This window comes from Arachis duranensis, chromosome 9 (genome assembly GCF_000817695.3).
Source record: "Arachis duranensis cultivar V14167 chromosome 9, aradu.V14167.gnm2.J7QH, whole genome shotgun sequence".
Classification (NCBI taxonomy): Eukaryota; Viridiplantae; Streptophyta; class Magnoliopsida; order Fabales; family Fabaceae; genus Arachis; species Arachis duranensis.
In genome coordinates, this window is record NC_029780.3 from 1,201,134 (window position 1) to 1,220,174 (window position 19,041).

At 34.4% G+C, this 19,041-nt stretch overlaps 2 protein-coding genes across 2 annotated transcripts; one reads left to right on the forward strand and one right to left on the reverse strand.

The window, feature by feature from the left end:
- Positions 1 to 565: 565 nt before the first annotated feature.
- LOC107463743 (protein LURP-one-related 12) lies at positions 566 to 2,050 on the forward strand. Its single transcript, XM_016082601.3, has 2 exons — positions 566 to 894; positions 1,478 to 2,050. Exons 1-2 carry the CDS (start codon positions 670 to 672, stop codon positions 1,883 to 1,885), a joined length of 633 nt encoding a protein of 210 aa, XP_015938087.1. The 5' UTR covers positions 566 to 669; the 3' UTR covers positions 1,886 to 2,050.
- A 3,082-nt stretch (positions 2,051 to 5,132) lies between these two features.
- On the reverse strand, positions 5,133 to 9,184 carry LOC107463807 (pentatricopeptide repeat-containing protein At4g20770-like). The gene is given in 3 exon segments (XM_052254790.1): positions 5,133 to 8,331; positions 8,334 to 8,785; positions 8,960 to 9,184. Coding segments are annotated over 3 exon segments (2,337 nt in total). The 5' UTR covers positions 8,971 to 9,184; the 3' UTR covers positions 5,133 to 6,457.
- Between the last annotated feature and the right edge of the window lie 9,857 nt (positions 9,185 to 19,041).

Genomic DNA, 19,041 nt, shown 5'->3' on the forward strand with positions numbered 1-19,041 from the left:
TTCAATTAGTCAAAAAAGTTCCACATAAGTATACACTAGAGTATCAATATCAATCCAAGCATCCATATCTGTAGGGAACACACGCAAATCCCACCTTTTGCAATAATATTAACTTAAGTGAAATTGACTTTACGTGAAGTTGATAGTTGAAAATTGTTAGATGAAAATTTAGTTAAATTAGTCAAATTATCTAATAACTCTCAGTTATCAATTTCATGTGAAGTCAACTGCAACTGAATTTTTATCTATTTATTATTTAAAAAAAATGGAAAAATAGTGAAGAGTAAGAGCACACACATAATCAGTAGTCACGAACATTATAAACACCTTTTTCTCAATATCTTTTTTTTTTAAAGGTTTATACATGATAACCTTTTATATATTCCATATTTCTAATGAGAAACCAATACCTCCCACTTTACAGCACATGCCAAATATAAAAGGCTTATCAAATTCTCCGAGTAATACATTAAAGTGTTAATTCCCTTTCTTTTTCTCTCACAAACCATATACTATATATATATATCATATATGTGCACTCCTCTCAATAACTTACTCATTTCTTCATCGCTCATTTGAATTATCAATTTATTACCGGTTTCTCGTAAGAAAGAGAATTATTATATATTATTATTATTATTTTAATTAAATAATATTATTATTAATATTATGAAGGAAGAGTTTGTTGTGCAAGAAGAGTACGTTTCAGGAGAAGAGAGGAATCTGACGGTGCTGAAAACTTCACGGTTCTTCGCTGGCGATGGCTTCACCGTCTACGATTGCAAGGGCCAACTCGTTTTCCGAGTTGACTCTTACGGTCCTGATGCACGTGACAAGGATGAGCTCGTCCTCATGGATCCACAAGGTCGATGTCTTCTCACCGTTAAACGAAAGGTACGTTCGTTATTCATGATCGGTTTCTTTTGTTTTTAATTTACTTTGTTTTCTGTTTCTTCTTCCCTTCTGATCCTGAGTGAGTGAGTCAGCTCAGTGAGTTCGATCGAGTTAGTGAGTCAGGTTCATCATCAGTTCATGTGTTACTATTTACTAGACAACATAAAATATCTAAATCATTTTAATTTTCCGTTTGTTTTATAATAAAAGGATTTGATGCATTATCATTTTTTTGGTGCATTGTCAATTCATATATCTAATTATGTATTATTATATTAAAAGAATAATTATTTAAATAAAATGAGTTTAGAGATTTTTTTTTCAATTAAGATTATTTAATTCTTTGAAATTATTACTTTTTATCTTAAATTTTTAAATTTTACATCCTAAATACTAAATTTCAAATGCTGAATTTTAATCTTAAATACTGTAAAAAATAAAAATTAAAAGAATAATTTTACAATGAAAAATTTAGCTGATGTTATCAAGTTAAAAATTAGTAGTACCGTTTACTTATTCCAATAAAATAGGATATTTATTCATTTATTCGAGTCGACTCACTGAGTTTCTATTTGCGATGCAGAGACCGAGTCTTCATCAACGATGGGAAGGTTTCAAAGGAGAAAGAATCGACGGCGATAAAGCATTGTTAAGTATGAAGAGAACATCTTTAATCGGACGGTCACGAGCGAGTGTTATAGTGGAGGTATACGATAAGCCCGGTGTGGAGTATCACATCGAAGGGTGCTTTTCGCAGCGTTGTTGCAAGATCTATAACGCAGCGAAGAAATTAATGGCTGAGATTCGTCGAAAGGTGGACTCCACCACAAGTGTTATGCTTGGGAAAGAAGTCTTCTCGCTTTACGTGAAGCCTGGATTTGATGGTGCACTTGCCATGGGATTGGTCTTGGTCCTTGATCAGATCAACGGTGAGAATTACTTTGAAAGTGGAACCACGGAGTCTCCGGTGCACCCTACTACAGAAGATTAAGATTTTGCATTTTCTCTCCTTTTCTTTAAAAAAAGAAATATTTGTGTTTGATGTAATTGACTAATCTTTTTTTGAGGTGTACCTTTTATTGAGTTCCACCTTTGCCATCTTGTAAATTTAAATTTCATGTGAAAAGGAAATAAAGATGAAATATACTTGTATCAATTTTTTTAGTCAAAAGCATGAATATTTTAATAATTTCTAAAAGATAGTCTTGGATTCAAGTTTTAAGAATATATACATATTAGATGTATTATTTCCATTTAGATAGTGATGTGTGAACCTTTTTATATGTGAAGCTATCTATGTCACCACTTAATTTTAGAGTTGCATTAAATCTTACCAGTTACCATGATAAGAATTGATTTAAACCACCTTTTATGGGTTTAGTTAATTTTTATTGTATTGCTTCAGGTGTTAAATATAAAAAAAAAAAAAATCGAAAGCTAAAAATTGTACATTTTTAAAGCAACTATTGGTGTTCCCATTTATTGTATAAAAAAAATAAAACGTTCTATAATAAATAACTTTAATTAGTAAAACCAAACTTTCATTCTCAAGAACTACAATTTTGAATTTTTGATGTAATGTGATAGGTTTTATAAACTAATTTGAGTTAATAATTATTTTTCATAGACTATTGAATTATTTATGATTTCAGGGACTGATGAAATAGAACTTCAGAGATTCAATCACTATTTTTTAAATGTTAGGAATGAAATTGAACGACAATTACAATTTCAATGTCTAAATTGGGGCTTTATTCCCATTTTCAAGTGACTTCAATTAAATCAATAATATAGTTTACGTTGTGTTTTTTTTCTTTGGTATCCTGATAATATAAATGTATATTTAGAATTCGATTTGTGCTCTAGTTAAATAAATTGTTGTCTCCCTTCTTTTATCTCCTTTTTCTCCCCAGGTACAAAAAGTTTGGATGATATATGAAGGAGCTTGTGAGAGGAGATATATAGTAACTACTTTTGTTCATTATTGGTATTGAAAAGGATTGATGAAAAATAATTTATTATTTTCTTCCCATGCATTATATGTTCTTGAACTTTTTTTTTTTTTGGTCTAGGAAAACACAATCTTTGTATATATGCTTATGTTCTTTCGGTAATATTTATAAGGCGAAAACTCAAATACAGTTAACTTCATGTGAAGTTAATAATTGAGAATTATTAAATGATTTAATAAGTTTAACTAAATTATTATTTAAAAATTCGGAACTATCAATTTCAGATGAACTACAACTGAATTTTCACCTATTTACAATGAGGACTTTTCAGGTGATATTCTTTTCCTTTAATATTTATAATGAAAACTTCTCCGATATAAAATGGTCGCGAGGGAAATGTGCACATTATTGTTCAATTTAGTATTCCACATTTTATTTCAATTTATTAATTAAAACGTTTGAGAGAAGGTAGTCCGCATGTATCTTATATATAATATTTATTTATATAAATATACGTATCGCATATGCTTAAAATTTCAGTGTTCAGAAAAGAGATATTTAAACAACACACAACGCATCAAATTAAATATTTAAATCATATCAAGCCAGCAAAGAAAAGACTGAAGACTATAGTTGGTACATTATGGTGATGGTAAGAATAATTAGATATATAATTCATTTTAGTTGTTATGTCAGTTAATAACTCTAGTAGTTTCTATAAATCCAATACAAATTTTATAGACACACAAATATTTTACATTTGATTTTTTACACAAACGCACACAAATATTTTACACTCACACTCACTAGTGTATTAACCTGTGATATGCATGGGATTAAGGAGAAATATTTAAAATTTAAATTTTTTTTTTGGTGTCCAAATATCAATTTAAGTATGCTATTGAATTTAGACTTTTGTGTTTAGGAGTGAACGTAAATTGGATCGAATAAGATTGAATATGACCAAAATTTCGATCCGATCCACACTAAAATCATCCGATCGGATCGGATCCAATATTCGCCATTTTTAAACTTCATATGCTACTTTTGTATGTACATTGAACAAATCTATTAATTGTGTGAACATGACTGATGGTATTCTTTCTTTTCATACATATAGATTATAAAGCATGCAACAACAGAATAAGGTGGTTTGAGAAAATAAATATTATAGAGAAAAAAATACATGAGTTTACCAAAAATTACTTAGTAATGGATAAAACCTTCTTGAACCTAAACGCTAGGAGCCTCAAGGGACTAAAATCTGAATCACTGGAAAGAAAACAAAATTTAGGGTAAATACTCCCAACATGCAAATAATAGTGCACCCACCTTACTCCCAAGCTGAGACAACATTTGTTGTACCCTCTTGCATTGATTCCAAACCAAAAAGTCCTAAAGCCACAAATACCTTACCCAATTCATAATTCATAATTAGCAAAAAGCCAAAAACACAACACCCTGACCAGATTTATTTGCTTGTTGTCTAAAGTGTTATCTGGGAAAACAATAATTATAGAACAATCTTAAAATATTACTATGACAATAATATTACTATGATAACTATGAAAATCAAGCTATGACATTGTGGCCGGATAACCAGCTACTTAAATACATATATCATAGTAATATTGTTGTCACTAGTTCCCTTTTTCCCAGATCTTTAAATCCCATGAATCCGTTCCTTTTACCTCATCATACACATGAACTTGAAAATTTGTATGTTTCATCTTCTGAAGTTGCTGCAAAACAGAAAACATAAACAATAAATTAAACTCTTGTATCTACTTTCCTAGTTAAATTCAATAATCAAGAACTGAAAGCATAATAATTATCAAAATGGAAAATTAGAATTTCCACTTGGTCTCAACAGCAACAAAGAAGGGTTGAATCAAGCAATCAACTCCACTGCTTCCAACTCCTAAATTTCCACCAAATCAAATCATCCATTGAAAAAGAAGCCACCACAACTTCAGAGATTCAAACAACTTATGACTGACTCAAGTTGCTGCAGAACAAGCCCTTCAGAAGCACACCCGAATCTGCATTTATGCCCAAAAAAAATTACCAAGTGAAGGAAGTGGTCATCCCAATTCCATGGTCTGTGAAATTCTCATGGCCAAACCAAGTCATGGAGATGCTGTCTGCTCCTGCTTCATAGGAAAAAAATTACCCCACTTTATGAGCATATGATCATAGCTTTCCAACCAGTCTAGCTTTCCTCTTATGTTCCACATCCATTGCACTTGATTTTTTAATAATGCATTCCTTTAAATCATGGGGGTATACATCACAGAGTAAATAATAATAGCATAACAAAACTTATTTGGGAGATTGGATCACAAAAGGTTGGAAAGAACAAACATAGATATGCACATCAAAATATAGGGCCCATAAAGGGGTGTTCGGAATTTACTTTTATATTCAATCAATTTTATATTCATAAACTTCAGGTCATAATAACACAAACCATAACACCAATTATAACTAGATGAGGGAAAGTCCGAATGGGAAGATACTCCCGATGTTATAATGTTCACATGAAATGCAGAGAGCACAAACTAAGCTCTTAAATTTGGACAAAAAACTAAAAGCTTAAGTTCATAAATCTCAGTCGAAAGATTAAAATAAAATGACACAACTATCACAAATACAAATAAACAACCAAAGCAAGTCATTGTCGACATATTATTCATAGAGTAAAGTTACAATTAGATCCATAAGGATTTCGACCTCAGACTAATTAGTCGTTAAAGGAAAAAAAAGTATTGTCCTCCATGATAGCAAACGGTGGACATGTATGTCCTTTTGTCATTAGATAGTACAAAACGAAACGAAGTTGTCAATGTATTTCGTTATCTACAATGGTGCGTGTACCGTTGCAGCCACATGAGCATAAAAATGATATAGTTTTGGACAGTGAAACATTTATTATCTTTTGAGTTTATATATAACATTTATCAACTGCTCTCTATTTACCACGAATCCTACCAAAACAGGTGAAATTTCGCTCAAAAGTTGTTATTTACGTGACAATTTTTTATAAATAGACACACATTAGTAAACGGTATATATAATCACTACTGTTAAGATTATGGAGCAAAGAGGAGGTGGTTGGAGCAATTATGGAAGAAGGCGGTCATGAATACCTTTGAATCCCATTCCGCCATGGAACAAGTGCCCTCCGCTGCCATTAATGTCTCTATCGATGTTTCAATTCGCTATGGTTACCAAACCCATAAATGAACGTTGTTATTAATAGGACAAGAAGCAGCTTGCAAAGCAAGCTTACTGCTTCCACTCCCACCACTTGTACACATCAATTGAAAAAGAAGCCACCAAATTGGGAAAGAACTGCACCACAAACCACATTCCCACACCCAATTTCACCCTCTGAAGAATTTGCAGTGCGAAGAACTCATGGAGTGATGAACCACCCAATTATGGTGTGAGGTGCTGCCACCTCCTACTTCAAGGCCAACAAAATGAGTGAGCTTTACATGTATGTATAGGATTTCTAATGTAGAGATGGCATTGATTTTTCATCCACTATCACAGTGATATCATATTTCTTAATTGAACTTCTTGCCAATCAGGTGGAAGATTATAGTCTATAGATTGTTTTCCATAATGTGCTGAATATCATTTTTGTACTCACTCCAGCTATAACCAGGATCCTTGCTGACCCTATTATCACTCATTAGATCCCTGACAGCCCTTGCATCCTCCCATCTTCCCAAAGAAGAGTACATGTTTGCTAGAAGCATGTAAGATGCCGAATTTAGAGGGTCCAACCGGAAGAGTTCCTCCGCTGCTCTTTTTGCTAAGCTCAAGTTAGTGTGAATGCGGCATGAGCTTAAAACCACTTCCCAAACAACTGGATCATCCTTGCATGGCATAGTATCTAGGATCACTTCTACTTCCTGGAATCGCCCTGCTCGGCCGAGGCAATCTATGATGCAAGTGTAATGATCTGACTTTGGCACCACTCCAAATCTTTGCTGAATTGAATTGAATATCTCAACTCCTTCGTCAATCAATGCAGAGTGGCTACAACCAGTTAAGACGGCAACAAAAGTAATATCATCGGGTTTTTCGCCAGATGTGATCATGTCCTTGTAAAGGGAAACAGCCTCGTCACCATATCCATTCTGTGCATAACCATGTATCATTTCGTTCCAGGTAACAGTGTTTTTACTTGGCATTATATCAAAAAAGTATCTGGCTTGATCCACATTTCCACATTTACAATACATTTCTATAAGAGAACTGCCAACAAATATGTCATCTTCATAACCATCTTTTATGATCTGAGCATGAACCTGGCATCCCTGGGATAATGAAGAGAGTTTTGCGCAAGAGTTCACAATGGTAGTAAATGAAAACTCTTAAGGATAGAAGCCGCATTGGCGCATCTGCTTAAAGAAAGAGAAAGCTTCATTGTCCTGAGAATTTATTGAGAACCCTGCTATCATTGAGTTCCAACAAACAACATCTACTTTGTGCAGCTTATTAAATACATTCTTTGAACACTCCATTTTCCCGCATTTTGAATACACATTGATAAGACCACTTGAAACATACTCATCCTCGTAGAACCCAAACTTCTGAGAGGCTGCATGAACCTGTTTTCCAGCCTCAAGAAGTCCCAGTTCCGCAGATGAACTAAGAATAACTGCTAATGTAGTTCGATCAGGAAGCTGATATTGGAATTGCATTTTTCTAAACATTTTTAGTGCCTCTTCATGATCTGCATTCTGGCTATAGGCTGAGAGTATAGCATTCCATGAACTCAAACTCGGGCAAGGCATGCTATCAAATATATCACGCCCGGTTTTAACATCCCCAGACTTGACACATGCTGCTAGCATATTGATATAAGTAACATCATCTGGTTCATATCCACAACACTGCATTCTCTGGAGATACTCCACAGGTTTCTCACTGTTGCATTTGTTGCCATACCCAGCTATCATCACATTCCAAGAAACAACACTATGCCGACTCACATTTGCGAAAACTTTTTCAGCACTATCCATGTCCCCTATTTTCGAATATATATCCAGCTTCGAGTTGCTTAAATGGATGTCTCCCTCCAATCCCAGTTTAATTGAGAGTGTGTGCACTTGTTTTCCATGACTCTGATTGCATAGACCAATGTCCCTTTCATCAAATCCTCCTTTTGCGCACACACCCAATATACTGGACAAAGATACAGAATCAACATGAACCCCCTTTTGCAGCATGAGCCTAAACATCTCCAAAGCTTCCTTGACTTGATTCATCTGGGCTAATCCACCCATCATTGTAGTAAAGGTAACCTCATTAGGCTCATCAATGTCATCAAAGACACGAATTACATCCCCAGAAAGGCCACACTTAGCATACATGGACAAAAGGGCATTAACTACATAAATGTTACCGTCAAGACCAAGCTTGATCGCAACCCCATGATTTTTCCTACCGCATCCTGCATCCAAAAGAGCCCACAAGCACTAAAAACAGTAGTAAAAGTTATATGGGAAGGTTTAACACCTTCTAGCATAATCAAATCATAGGTCTCCAATGCTTGTCGTTCATAGCCAGCACGTAGCATTGTACTGATCATGGTGTTCAACGAGATGGTGTTCCTTTCAGGCATTTCCAGGAACAAACAACATGCGTCTTGCAAGTTGCGGTTTTTGCAGTAGGCAGCCAAGATGGCGTTCCAAGAGAAGATGTTCCTTTGAGGCATTTTAGCAAACACTTGATGTGCAGAGACAATGTCACCGCAGCTGGAGTACAATTGGACGAGGTTGTTGGAGAGAAAAGTGTCGGAGAAAAGGCCCACTCGGAGGATTCTCGCATGGAGAACCTTGCCGGATGATAGAGCTTTGCTGGCAATGCACGACTGAAGTAGCTTTGCCAAATAGGTACTCTTGCTTTCCATCAATAACTTGCTTCACTTTAAACTTCCCAAGTCAGACTATATAACCAAAAGAACACCATTTTTTATAAGTTGCAAACATCTAAACAAAATCTGATCTCTGGACCTCTTCTTTCAATTTTTTGTTCAAAAAAAATCTCCTGTTAAAAAAATTAAATAAAAAAAAAAAAAAAAAACGGAGCTGAACCTGTATTTCATTGATTCATGACAATGAACTGAAACTGAGGCTGCAAGCAATGAACCAATTATCTCATTCTAATCAATAATAACTAATTACATCAAATTAAACAAATTATCTAAATCCACATCAAAATTTAAAATTGAAAAAACTGAAAAAATCAGCATAAAAAATTGATAGAATAAAAACTGAAAAAATAAATAAATAAAAAAACAACTCAGCGAAGAGTGAAGTCAGTGAACTCACCCACGCTGCAGAAGCATAAGCAAGAAGACGGCAACGGGAACGAGGAGGAACAATTTCAAAACCCCTCAATTAAATCCACTGACAAGCACATTACATCGTTTCACCAAGAGCGCAACAGAGCCTAAGATCACAGAGTCAACATCAATCAATAGAAAGTAGCTTGAAATGAAGTTTTGGCACAGAGAGAGAGAGAGAGAGAGAGAGAGAAAGCTTCGACACGAGCAGAGCAGAGGAGGGCTTACCAGAGAGAGACAACGAGGAGGAAGGTGAGGGACTGCGAGGTAAGCAGAAGCTGGAGACCGGAGAGGCAAGTCGGCGAGGTGAGTGACGGACGGCAAGGAGAGAAGTGGGAGTGACCTTAGCTCCGTAAGGGACAGCGACGAGGTGAATGACGCGGGCGGTGGTGATGCAGACCCAGACTCACAACCATGGCAGCAACAACACCACTGCCGGCGGCGATGAAGACCGGAGGATTCCTTCCTTTCTCTGTTACAATTTCATGGGAGAGAAGGAAGGGCTGGAGTCTGATTAAAAAAAAAAGGAGTGAAAATTTAGGCGAGATGGCACGCCAAGTTGATATTGTTGTTAGATAAAAATTTAGACTATTAAATATCAATTTTATGTGAAATTAATTATATTTAAGTTTTCAATAAAAGATAAACTCTGTATGGGTTAGAGTTAGATTTTAAATTTAACGATATTAGTATAATTTTAAATATTTTAGTGATTTATAAGAAGATTAGATAGTTAAATTAGTCCTAGACTCATTCTCTAAATTAGTCACGAAAAATTTTTTTAATTAAATTTGTCCTTCAAAAATTTTAAATTAATTATTTTAATTTTTTCGTTAATTAACAAATTTTGACACTATTAATAAAAAAATGACAGAAGAAATAATGCGATTAATTTAGAATCTTTAAATAACGAATTTTGATAATAAAAAATTTGATGACTAATTTAAATAATAAGTGATCTTTTACAAACGAATTTGATCATTTATTCTTTATAAGAAATACAAAAAGGCAGTAGAATAACAATTTCTAGCACTCCAAACATATAAAATACTCCAAAAGTAAATCAAATTCAGACATAAAAGTCATTACAAGTTAATTACACTAAATGAAATACTTCACATACATGATTAAAAGTGACAAAGCAGTGTTTCAAAATCACAAGAGTTTAAGCATAGACTAATTTCCCGGACGAAGAAAGCAATTTTAAACCCATTAAGTTCCTCCACCCAAAAGAATCCATTAAGACCCGAATCCAATTTTAAATTCAATTTTTTTAATAAAAGAATAATTAATATTATAAAAATTAATAATTATATACTTTTTAAATATAATTTTTTTATTTTTTATTGTTTATTTTATTTTATTTTACACTTATTTATATATATTTCTTCCTCCAATACAAATCTTGTTTTATCAATAATTGAAATGTTTATGTTGACATCAGTGGCTAGAAGAAGTGATAATGGAGAGGTTAAAAGATTTGAAGTTGGCTTATATTATTTTTTGGATTAATTTTAATTAATTTTTTTAATTTTGTTTTTAAAAAGTTAAGAAGACTAGTTTGTTAGCCCACCAACTTGCTATAAAACATAGTGGACTAATATTTTAAATCAGTTTTACTTAGCAAAATAGAGTGGTCCGTCTCATTCTTTAGACAGATTTTTATAGAGTAGGACAAACTACCCATTTTATCATTCCTAATTAAAAAATATAATGAGTTTAAAATAATATATAATTTATCTAAAAATTAAAAAATTAAAAACACTTAAAATATTAATTTACATTTTAATAACATTAAAATATTAGTATAATTTATCTAAAAAAATACTTTATATTAATGTGTTTATGTGTCATACAAAATATTAAAAAGAAAAGTATAGGTAGACAATAAAAATATTAAACAATATAAACAATAAATATATCGGATGTTCATTTTACTAGGTGTATATATGGTTATTTTAATATTAAGATTTAGATGATTAATTTAAAAGTATAGTATATTTTTATTTAATTGGTGGTTGTTCATGTTATTCAAAATAATCATTATTTATCTAGCACTTCCCATATTAAAATTAGTATATCTACGTATCTCGTATATGATTTTCATATTCATATAAATATATGTTTTATAACTTGAACCATTTTGACTAAGAAATTAGATTTTAAATCTATCAAATAAGTCCTCAAGATTACACTTTTTTAATTTTAATGAGGCTAGCTTTAGTGTATTCCATGGTTATTGGGGTCTGACGTGTATTACATGGGCGTGGAGACTGCATAGGTGAAATCGGACTGTTCGATTTAGAGGGCATGTAATCGGACGGTCCGATTACTGGCGTGGAGGGTAAACAAATCGGACCGTCCGATTTGCGTACCACTGCCACGCATCGCGCATACACCAACCAGCCAGTAGACCCCTTCTCACATTCGAGTAAAACCCCAGTCTTTCCGTGCCCCACTTCGTTCCTCTCTCATTTTCAGACTCTTCTATCTCTTTCAAAACCTATTTTCTTTCTTCCATTGAAGCTCCAGCAATAGTAAAAAAATTCAAGGAGGGGGACCAAGTTAAACAATGCCAAGGAGACGAAGAACAAAAGATGTTAATCGTCCAGAATTACACATTATTAATTATCTTGATCATCTTAATTATGTAAATTTATTTTATTAAATTAATTTTTTAAATTTAAATAATAATAGTTAGTTCAAGCGTTAGAGTTGTGTTAGTATAATTAGTGAATTAAGTAACATAAATTTATTTTTCCTGATCGAGGTATTATTATTATTTTTTTCTAGTGACCGTTAGTTTAGGTTTAGTTTACTAATTTAAACTAGTTTAGATAGTTAATTAATTTAGGAATAATGTGGTTAGTTAGTAGAATAGATCATGTATGGTTGTTAATTTAATTTTTATATGTGTCCGTACAGTGATAATAATAATAATAATAATAATAATAATAATAATAATAATAATATATAACAAAAATGAGGAATCAGTTATATAAATATAAATTAGGTATTATTAATAGTTATTAATATAAACCAAATAGGATTTAGTTTAGATATTAGAATTAGACTATATATTTCTATATTGCTGTCGAGTAATAATAATAATTAGATTTAATTTTAAATTTATTTGAGTTTAACATTCTATTTATATTAAACGAATGAAAATCATTATTAAGAAATAAATAGGATCTAGATATTAGAAAATATAGTTTTCATAGAAATAATAGTAATAAATAGATGTTTATTTTAGTTTTCATTTAAGGTTTATTAATTATTTTATGTTGCTTATGTGATAATGAGAATAGTAGAATGTTAAATATAGTATGTTAATTAAGTATGGTTATATTTGATTAATGTGATATATGGCTATGTTTTGTAGGTTTACAGATGTTAATATGTGATCATTATTTGTCACCGGATCCATATAATTCAATTGTGGAGGAGTATTTGCGGGAGTCTGGATTTTATCACGTTTCGCATATCGGAGTTGTCCAATCTCAATCGGCATTAGTTAATGCTCTGATCGAAAGACGGCGACCCGAGACTCATACTTTCCATTTTCCAATTGGCGAGTGTTCCGTGACGTTGGAGGATGTGGCGGTAATTTTTGGCCTTTCGACAAATGGTATTCCAGTTACAAGACCGACTCTGAGTAGTTATGAGGCATTAGAGGTCGAATGCCTCCATCATTTTGGTGTTCCACCCAGGAAGACAGAATGTAGAGGAAGTTTTGTAAAGTTGACTTGGTTTCGGAGATTAAAAGATGATATAGTCTTAGATAATGATATTCAGATTCAGAGGTATGTAAAGTGCCACATAATGTTATTATTTGGGACGATTATGTTTGGAGACAAGTTTGGGGCAGGAGTGCACTGAAAATTTCTGTCGTTGCTCCGTAACTTCGGCGGGATCAGAGAATTTAGTTGGGGTTCGGCATGTTTAGCTCACTTTTATAGAGCATTGTGTAGGGCCACTCGTGTTGACTGCAAGGAGATTGATGGACCGCTGACCCTTCTGCTTACCTGAGCTTGGATTCGTTTACCATTTCTCTCGCCTATACCAGGCAATCCTCGAGTCTTTCCGCTTGCTAATAGGTAAGTTCAAGCATCATCTGCTTTGAATAAGTGCATCACCTTTTAATTGAGAGTTTTATCATAAGTTTTTTTGTAACGGACTGTTTGATGTCAGATGGCGTAATTGGGACCGTGATGAACAGTCTTACAGATATCATTCTTTGGCTCACTATAGGAGGGTATTGGACGATCTGCAGGAAGGACAAGTATGTGATATTCAGTTGTTTTTACCTTTTTGATTAGCTGTATTATTATCTGGTGTGTAATACTCTGTTACCTTCAATGTGTTCAGTTTGTTTGGGAGGCCTATGCAGTTGATTGCATTGAGGCAGGTGTGATTCCGGCTGACATCGGCCACCACTCGGTTATTTAGAGTGCAACCGTGCCGCTGATCTCTTTTGAATGCATTGAGTGACATGCGTCTGATAGGTTGAGGAGACAGTTTGGTTTGAGTCAGGGTGTGCCTCATCAAGCGCGGGAAATTTCAGTGTATGCATGGCCTCCAAATCCAGCAAGCGCATGAAAGTAGGCTCCACAAACGGATGCTGGTTTACTAGTGCATTTGCCACATCCGCCACATCTGCCTGCATAGTGTCATCGGCCTGATCTCCATCTCCACCCGGATCAAGGCATTCATAATTACTTTCGAACTCCTCCTCACTATCACTATTATAATTTTCCAGCTCAATATTTCGGTCTGCTTCCGACTGCTCAAACTCAATATACAGCTCGATGAATGATATCTGTGAGCGAGTTTCCATGTACACTGAAAACATATCTTGCATACTCGCTTCATCGGTTACATATTTGGTTTGAAACTGAACGAACCCACTAAATACAGATACTGGGTTCCTGTACAAAATGCACGATATTCTCCTACATATTTGAGAATCCATCTTCTCACAAATTACACCTTTTAATTCTTAAAACGACAACGTAAATGGAATAACAATATCCAATGGATTTTCACACACAAATTTTACACCTTCAGCTGTTTGTAATAAAATCTGCCAATGATAATAAATCTTTAACAATACTCTATCATCCATTATGATATACTCACAGGAAACACTCTCAAACTTGGAAAAATAGGATCTTCAAATAATGAACATGAAAGCTGGTGCCGAAACAATGAAGAAGAAGAAGAAAGAACTACAGGAGTTTCAGAAGAGAGATTTCAAAGACTAACAAAAAATGGAGACTTCGGATAATGTTGAGGTATATATAAAACCATAAATCGGATGGTCCGACCGCATTTCAACAGTTAACTTTTATTACGCTCTGAAATCGGACCGTCCGATTTTGATCACATTCAAATTCAAAATTTTTACCATGCAGCAAATCGGACCATCCGATTTAAGTGAACTAATCCAAAAATATCTCAGCCTCATGTAATCGGACAGTTCGATTACAATGCTCGATTTTTTTCCTAACTCACAAATCAGACCGTCCGATTTGTGCACCCCTTTCTCAATTTCTCCAACAAAGAAATCGGACGGTCCAATTTTTAGTCCCTAATCAGCTAACTAACGCCGTTACATTATTGTATTATCTCTTCAAACCATCATAACGTTGAGTTACACACGTTACTTTATCATATGAAAATTAATGAGTCTCAAGATTACAACACATATTATAAAATGTAAAATAATGAACCATACATCAATCAAATAATTTAAACACCTCCCTAACTCCCCACCTCAAAAAATGAAAACACAAAAATTACAAAACCTATCATAGTTTAATTTATTTGGTCACATATAATACATACTCTCCAACACACATAAAATTGACTCTATAACATGCTACATAATATATACCTAAAAACCCATAAATGCCAAGATGAAGATGAAAGTGAAAGTAGCAGCAGCAGTAGCAGCAGTAGTAACCACCGGCGGCGACCGAGACGGCTGTGGAGAAGGGGCCCCAGAGGGAGTTAGGGACAATAATGGACAACTTCTGTCCTTGAATGCAATGTGTGCCAAAGCTGCAAATATAGTAAAATTGGCCTTCCTTGTTAAGGATGAAGTTGGCAGGCTATTCATTGTTGTGTTGATTGCATTTTCTAGACTGCAAATGTCGTAGGAATCTTTTGGCACTTCAACCACATTATGTTGGTTCATAGTGAAATCAAACATTACAAAACCATACGAATATTAATTAATTAATAGAAGACAATAATTAAAGATGAAGAGGAAAAAGGTTGGACTAGTTTAATTAACTTTCAACTTTTCATTAATGTATTGGGTGATATAAGAGAATTTTTCTTAATTTTTCTATTAAATATTAAATTATATTTATTTTTATTAGCATCAAAATCTTTTAAATACTAATTAATAATTTGTTCTACTGAATTATAAATATATAGATATAACAAGATTGAGATACAGATAAAAAATGTGAATGATTTTTGAAGAAAAACGAAACATACACATATCTCTATCATAGAATTCTTGCTCCAAGATCAACTTTTCGATGTTTACCATAAAATCTAAAAATTTGGTGTCTAATTATCGAAAAAAAATTATGAATATTTAAAATTTATCATATAAAATAAATTCAACAAAAATTTCAACCCCAAATAATAGGCACAACATAAATGTCAACTTTCCATGCAAGTTCTCACTATGGGGAAAATTTTTTCTTTGCAAGGATCCGGATGAGGAAAAATTTTTCTCATAAAGAGGTGTCCCTTGCTCTTGCCCTGTCTCCTTGTCATTGTCATCTATGTATATGTGACACTCTTATTTAGATGTGTCTAAATTAATTTTCTTAGAAAATTACTCAATATTATCATAATATTTACATTCTTGATTGGACATAATAATTACGGTTTTAAATTTCCGTTTAAATTTACTCAAATTTGGAGAACAAAATCCTCTCCAACTCCACATGTCTTTTCTGTGAAATCTCTCATATTTAGCTTAGACTCAGCCTTTTTTAAAGATTGATTTGATAAAATATTTATTTTTCGAAAATAGTTTATTAAAATTAATTTTTGAAAGAGAGTTTTTTAAAAATGTTTAATTACTTTGTTGGTCTCTATAGTTTCGTGAAATTTCCAATTAAGTCTCTATATATTTTTTTAATTAGATCCCTATACCAAATTTTTTTCAATTAAATTTCTTTTAACAGTAATTAGTTTAATTATATAGGGATCCAATTAAAAAAAATTGGTGCAGAAACTCAAATAAAAAAAATATAGAGACCCGATTAAAAATAAAATTTAGTGCAATGACTCAACTAAAAGAAAAAATAGTAGATTTTTTAATTTTAATAAATATAAATTAATTTTAAAAAATATCACTTTCAGTGCTTTAAAATATACAAACAATATCATATAATATTTTTGCTTTACCAAATATAAAATAAGATGCTTATACTTTTAAAAACACAAACCTTTTTTAAAGAAGTTTTACAAAAGTCAAGTTTTAATCAATCTAAAAGATATTTACATGTATATATCATTTAAAATTTAAAAAAAGAATGCGAGTAATGTGTACGCAGTTTTACAAATAGTTGAAATTTGCATGTAACATCATATAAAATCTCATAGGAAATGAGTATACTCTATCTATGATATATTTAATGATATAGTAATTAAATTTTAACCTTGCTTACCTAAGATATCTCCGAGAGAAAATTTCTGATTATTTGCCCAATCTTGGTATCCAGAATCATTTGATGGAATCTTCCAACCTTTACTGCCTTCAACAACATGACGTGTCTGCGTTTCTGCGAATTGAAGAATAGCTAATATACCTGTTCATACCTTGACCCAACGCTAAGGTCTAGGTTCAAACGACAGACCCAACCCATAAGGTTGGGCCCCTCAGTACACCGACCTTTTCTTAAGAAGTCGGTGCTCCCCATGACTTGATCCAACGAAGTCGGAAGCAGAGATTAGTTGGCAGATAATAACTGCCCCTAATATCTCTCAATCTACTTCCAAGAGCCATATCGTAACCTCCCTAAGATAAAGGGACGGTTATCCACCTTAAAAGGTGGAACTACTCCAACGGTGGTTATTGGTTTACCACTATAAATACACTGACACCCCTCAGGTATCTCAAAGTCCCAATACTCTCTAGACCTGCTCACACCTTTGCTGACTTAGGCATCGGAGTGTCTTTGCAGGTACCACCCCCCATTCTCTCACACGTACAAGTCGGACGGAGGCCCTAAAGATGCAAACCATCTCGAAGACTTCCTTCCTCAGACGATTGGGCCAACCCAACGACTCTAGCCCATTAATCTCCGGTTACCCAACGTAACATTGGCACCGTTGCCGGGGACCCGAGAGATCAACCAGTAATGGCGGACAACTCACCAGAAGATGGTCATACATCGTCTGATTCTGAACAAAAAAATCCAGATACCGGAAACAATGACGTGGACCTGACCCTTCACCAAAGAACCAACGACCAGCATAAAGAAGGCACCTCTGGGCTTAAGAACCCAAAGGTAAATTCCTCGGAGGGACGAGAGTCCGGAAAGGAAGGGCCACCCCATGCAACCGAGCTAATGGGGCTGGTCCACGGCCACCAAGGTCGTTTGGAACAACTGGAACAGGAACTAAAACGACAACGAGAGGCAGAGTAAAAACTCAGGGAAGAGATAGAACGACGAAAAGAGTTGGAAGAAAAACTCTTGAAGCTTGAATCCTCCCTTAAAAGTCGGAACTCCCATGGCGACCGAGAAGAGTCGCCCCTGGGAGGAGAGGACCCGTTTAGTGAGGACATAATGAGGACGAAAGTTCTAAGAAACTTCAAAAGCCCTGATATGAACCTCTATGACGGAACCATAGACCCGAAGCATCACTTAAGCAATTTCAAAAGTCGGATGTATCTAGCTAATGCTTCTGATGCAACTCGCTGCAAAGCTTTCCCAACCACCCTGTCGAAAGCAGCGATGAAGTGGTTTGATAGCCTCCCTCCAAGGTCAGTTACCAGCTTTGAGGACCTCTCGAGAAAATTCCTAATGCGGTTCTCCATCCAGAAGGATAAAGTAAAGCACGCGCCGAGTCTCCTGGGAGTTAAGCAGGAGGTCGGGGAACCCCTACGTGACTACATGGAAAGGTTCAATAAAGCGTGTTTGGAAATTCAAGACCTGCCCACAGAGGCAGTTATCATGGGGTTAGTAAATAGACTTAAAGAGGGCCCCTTCTCTCAGTCCATATCAAAAAGGCACCCCACCTCTTTGAGTGATGTACAAGAGAGAGTAGAAAAGTACATCAATATGGAGGAAAATGCCAGACTACGGGAGCCCAGCTAGCGACAGGGGTCTCCTCACTCAGCAAAAGAGAGAGAAAGGGAGCCCAAGAAAAAAAAGGAGGTCGGCCCCGACAGGCCGAGGAGATATCACTCCTATACTCCTCTAAAAGTCTCCCTAGTGGACGTATACAGAAAAATCTGTAATACTGAAAGGTTGCCGCCTCCTAGAACCATCAAAAACAAAAAGGGAGGAAGTCGCGGCGACTACTGTGAGTACCATAAGATGTATGGCCACTCAACAAATGATTGCTACGACCTTAAAAATGTGATAGAAAGGTTGGCCAGGGAAGGCCGACTTGATAGATATCTCATGGAAAGGTCGGAGAATCCCGGAAAAAGAAAGCGGGATGATGAAGACAGAAGAGACCCACCACCACAAATCCCCGAGAGACACAAACATATGATCTCTGGAGGATTCACAGGAGGGGGCTCACTAAATCATCTCGCAAAAGACACCTGAAGCGAGTTTATCAAGTTGG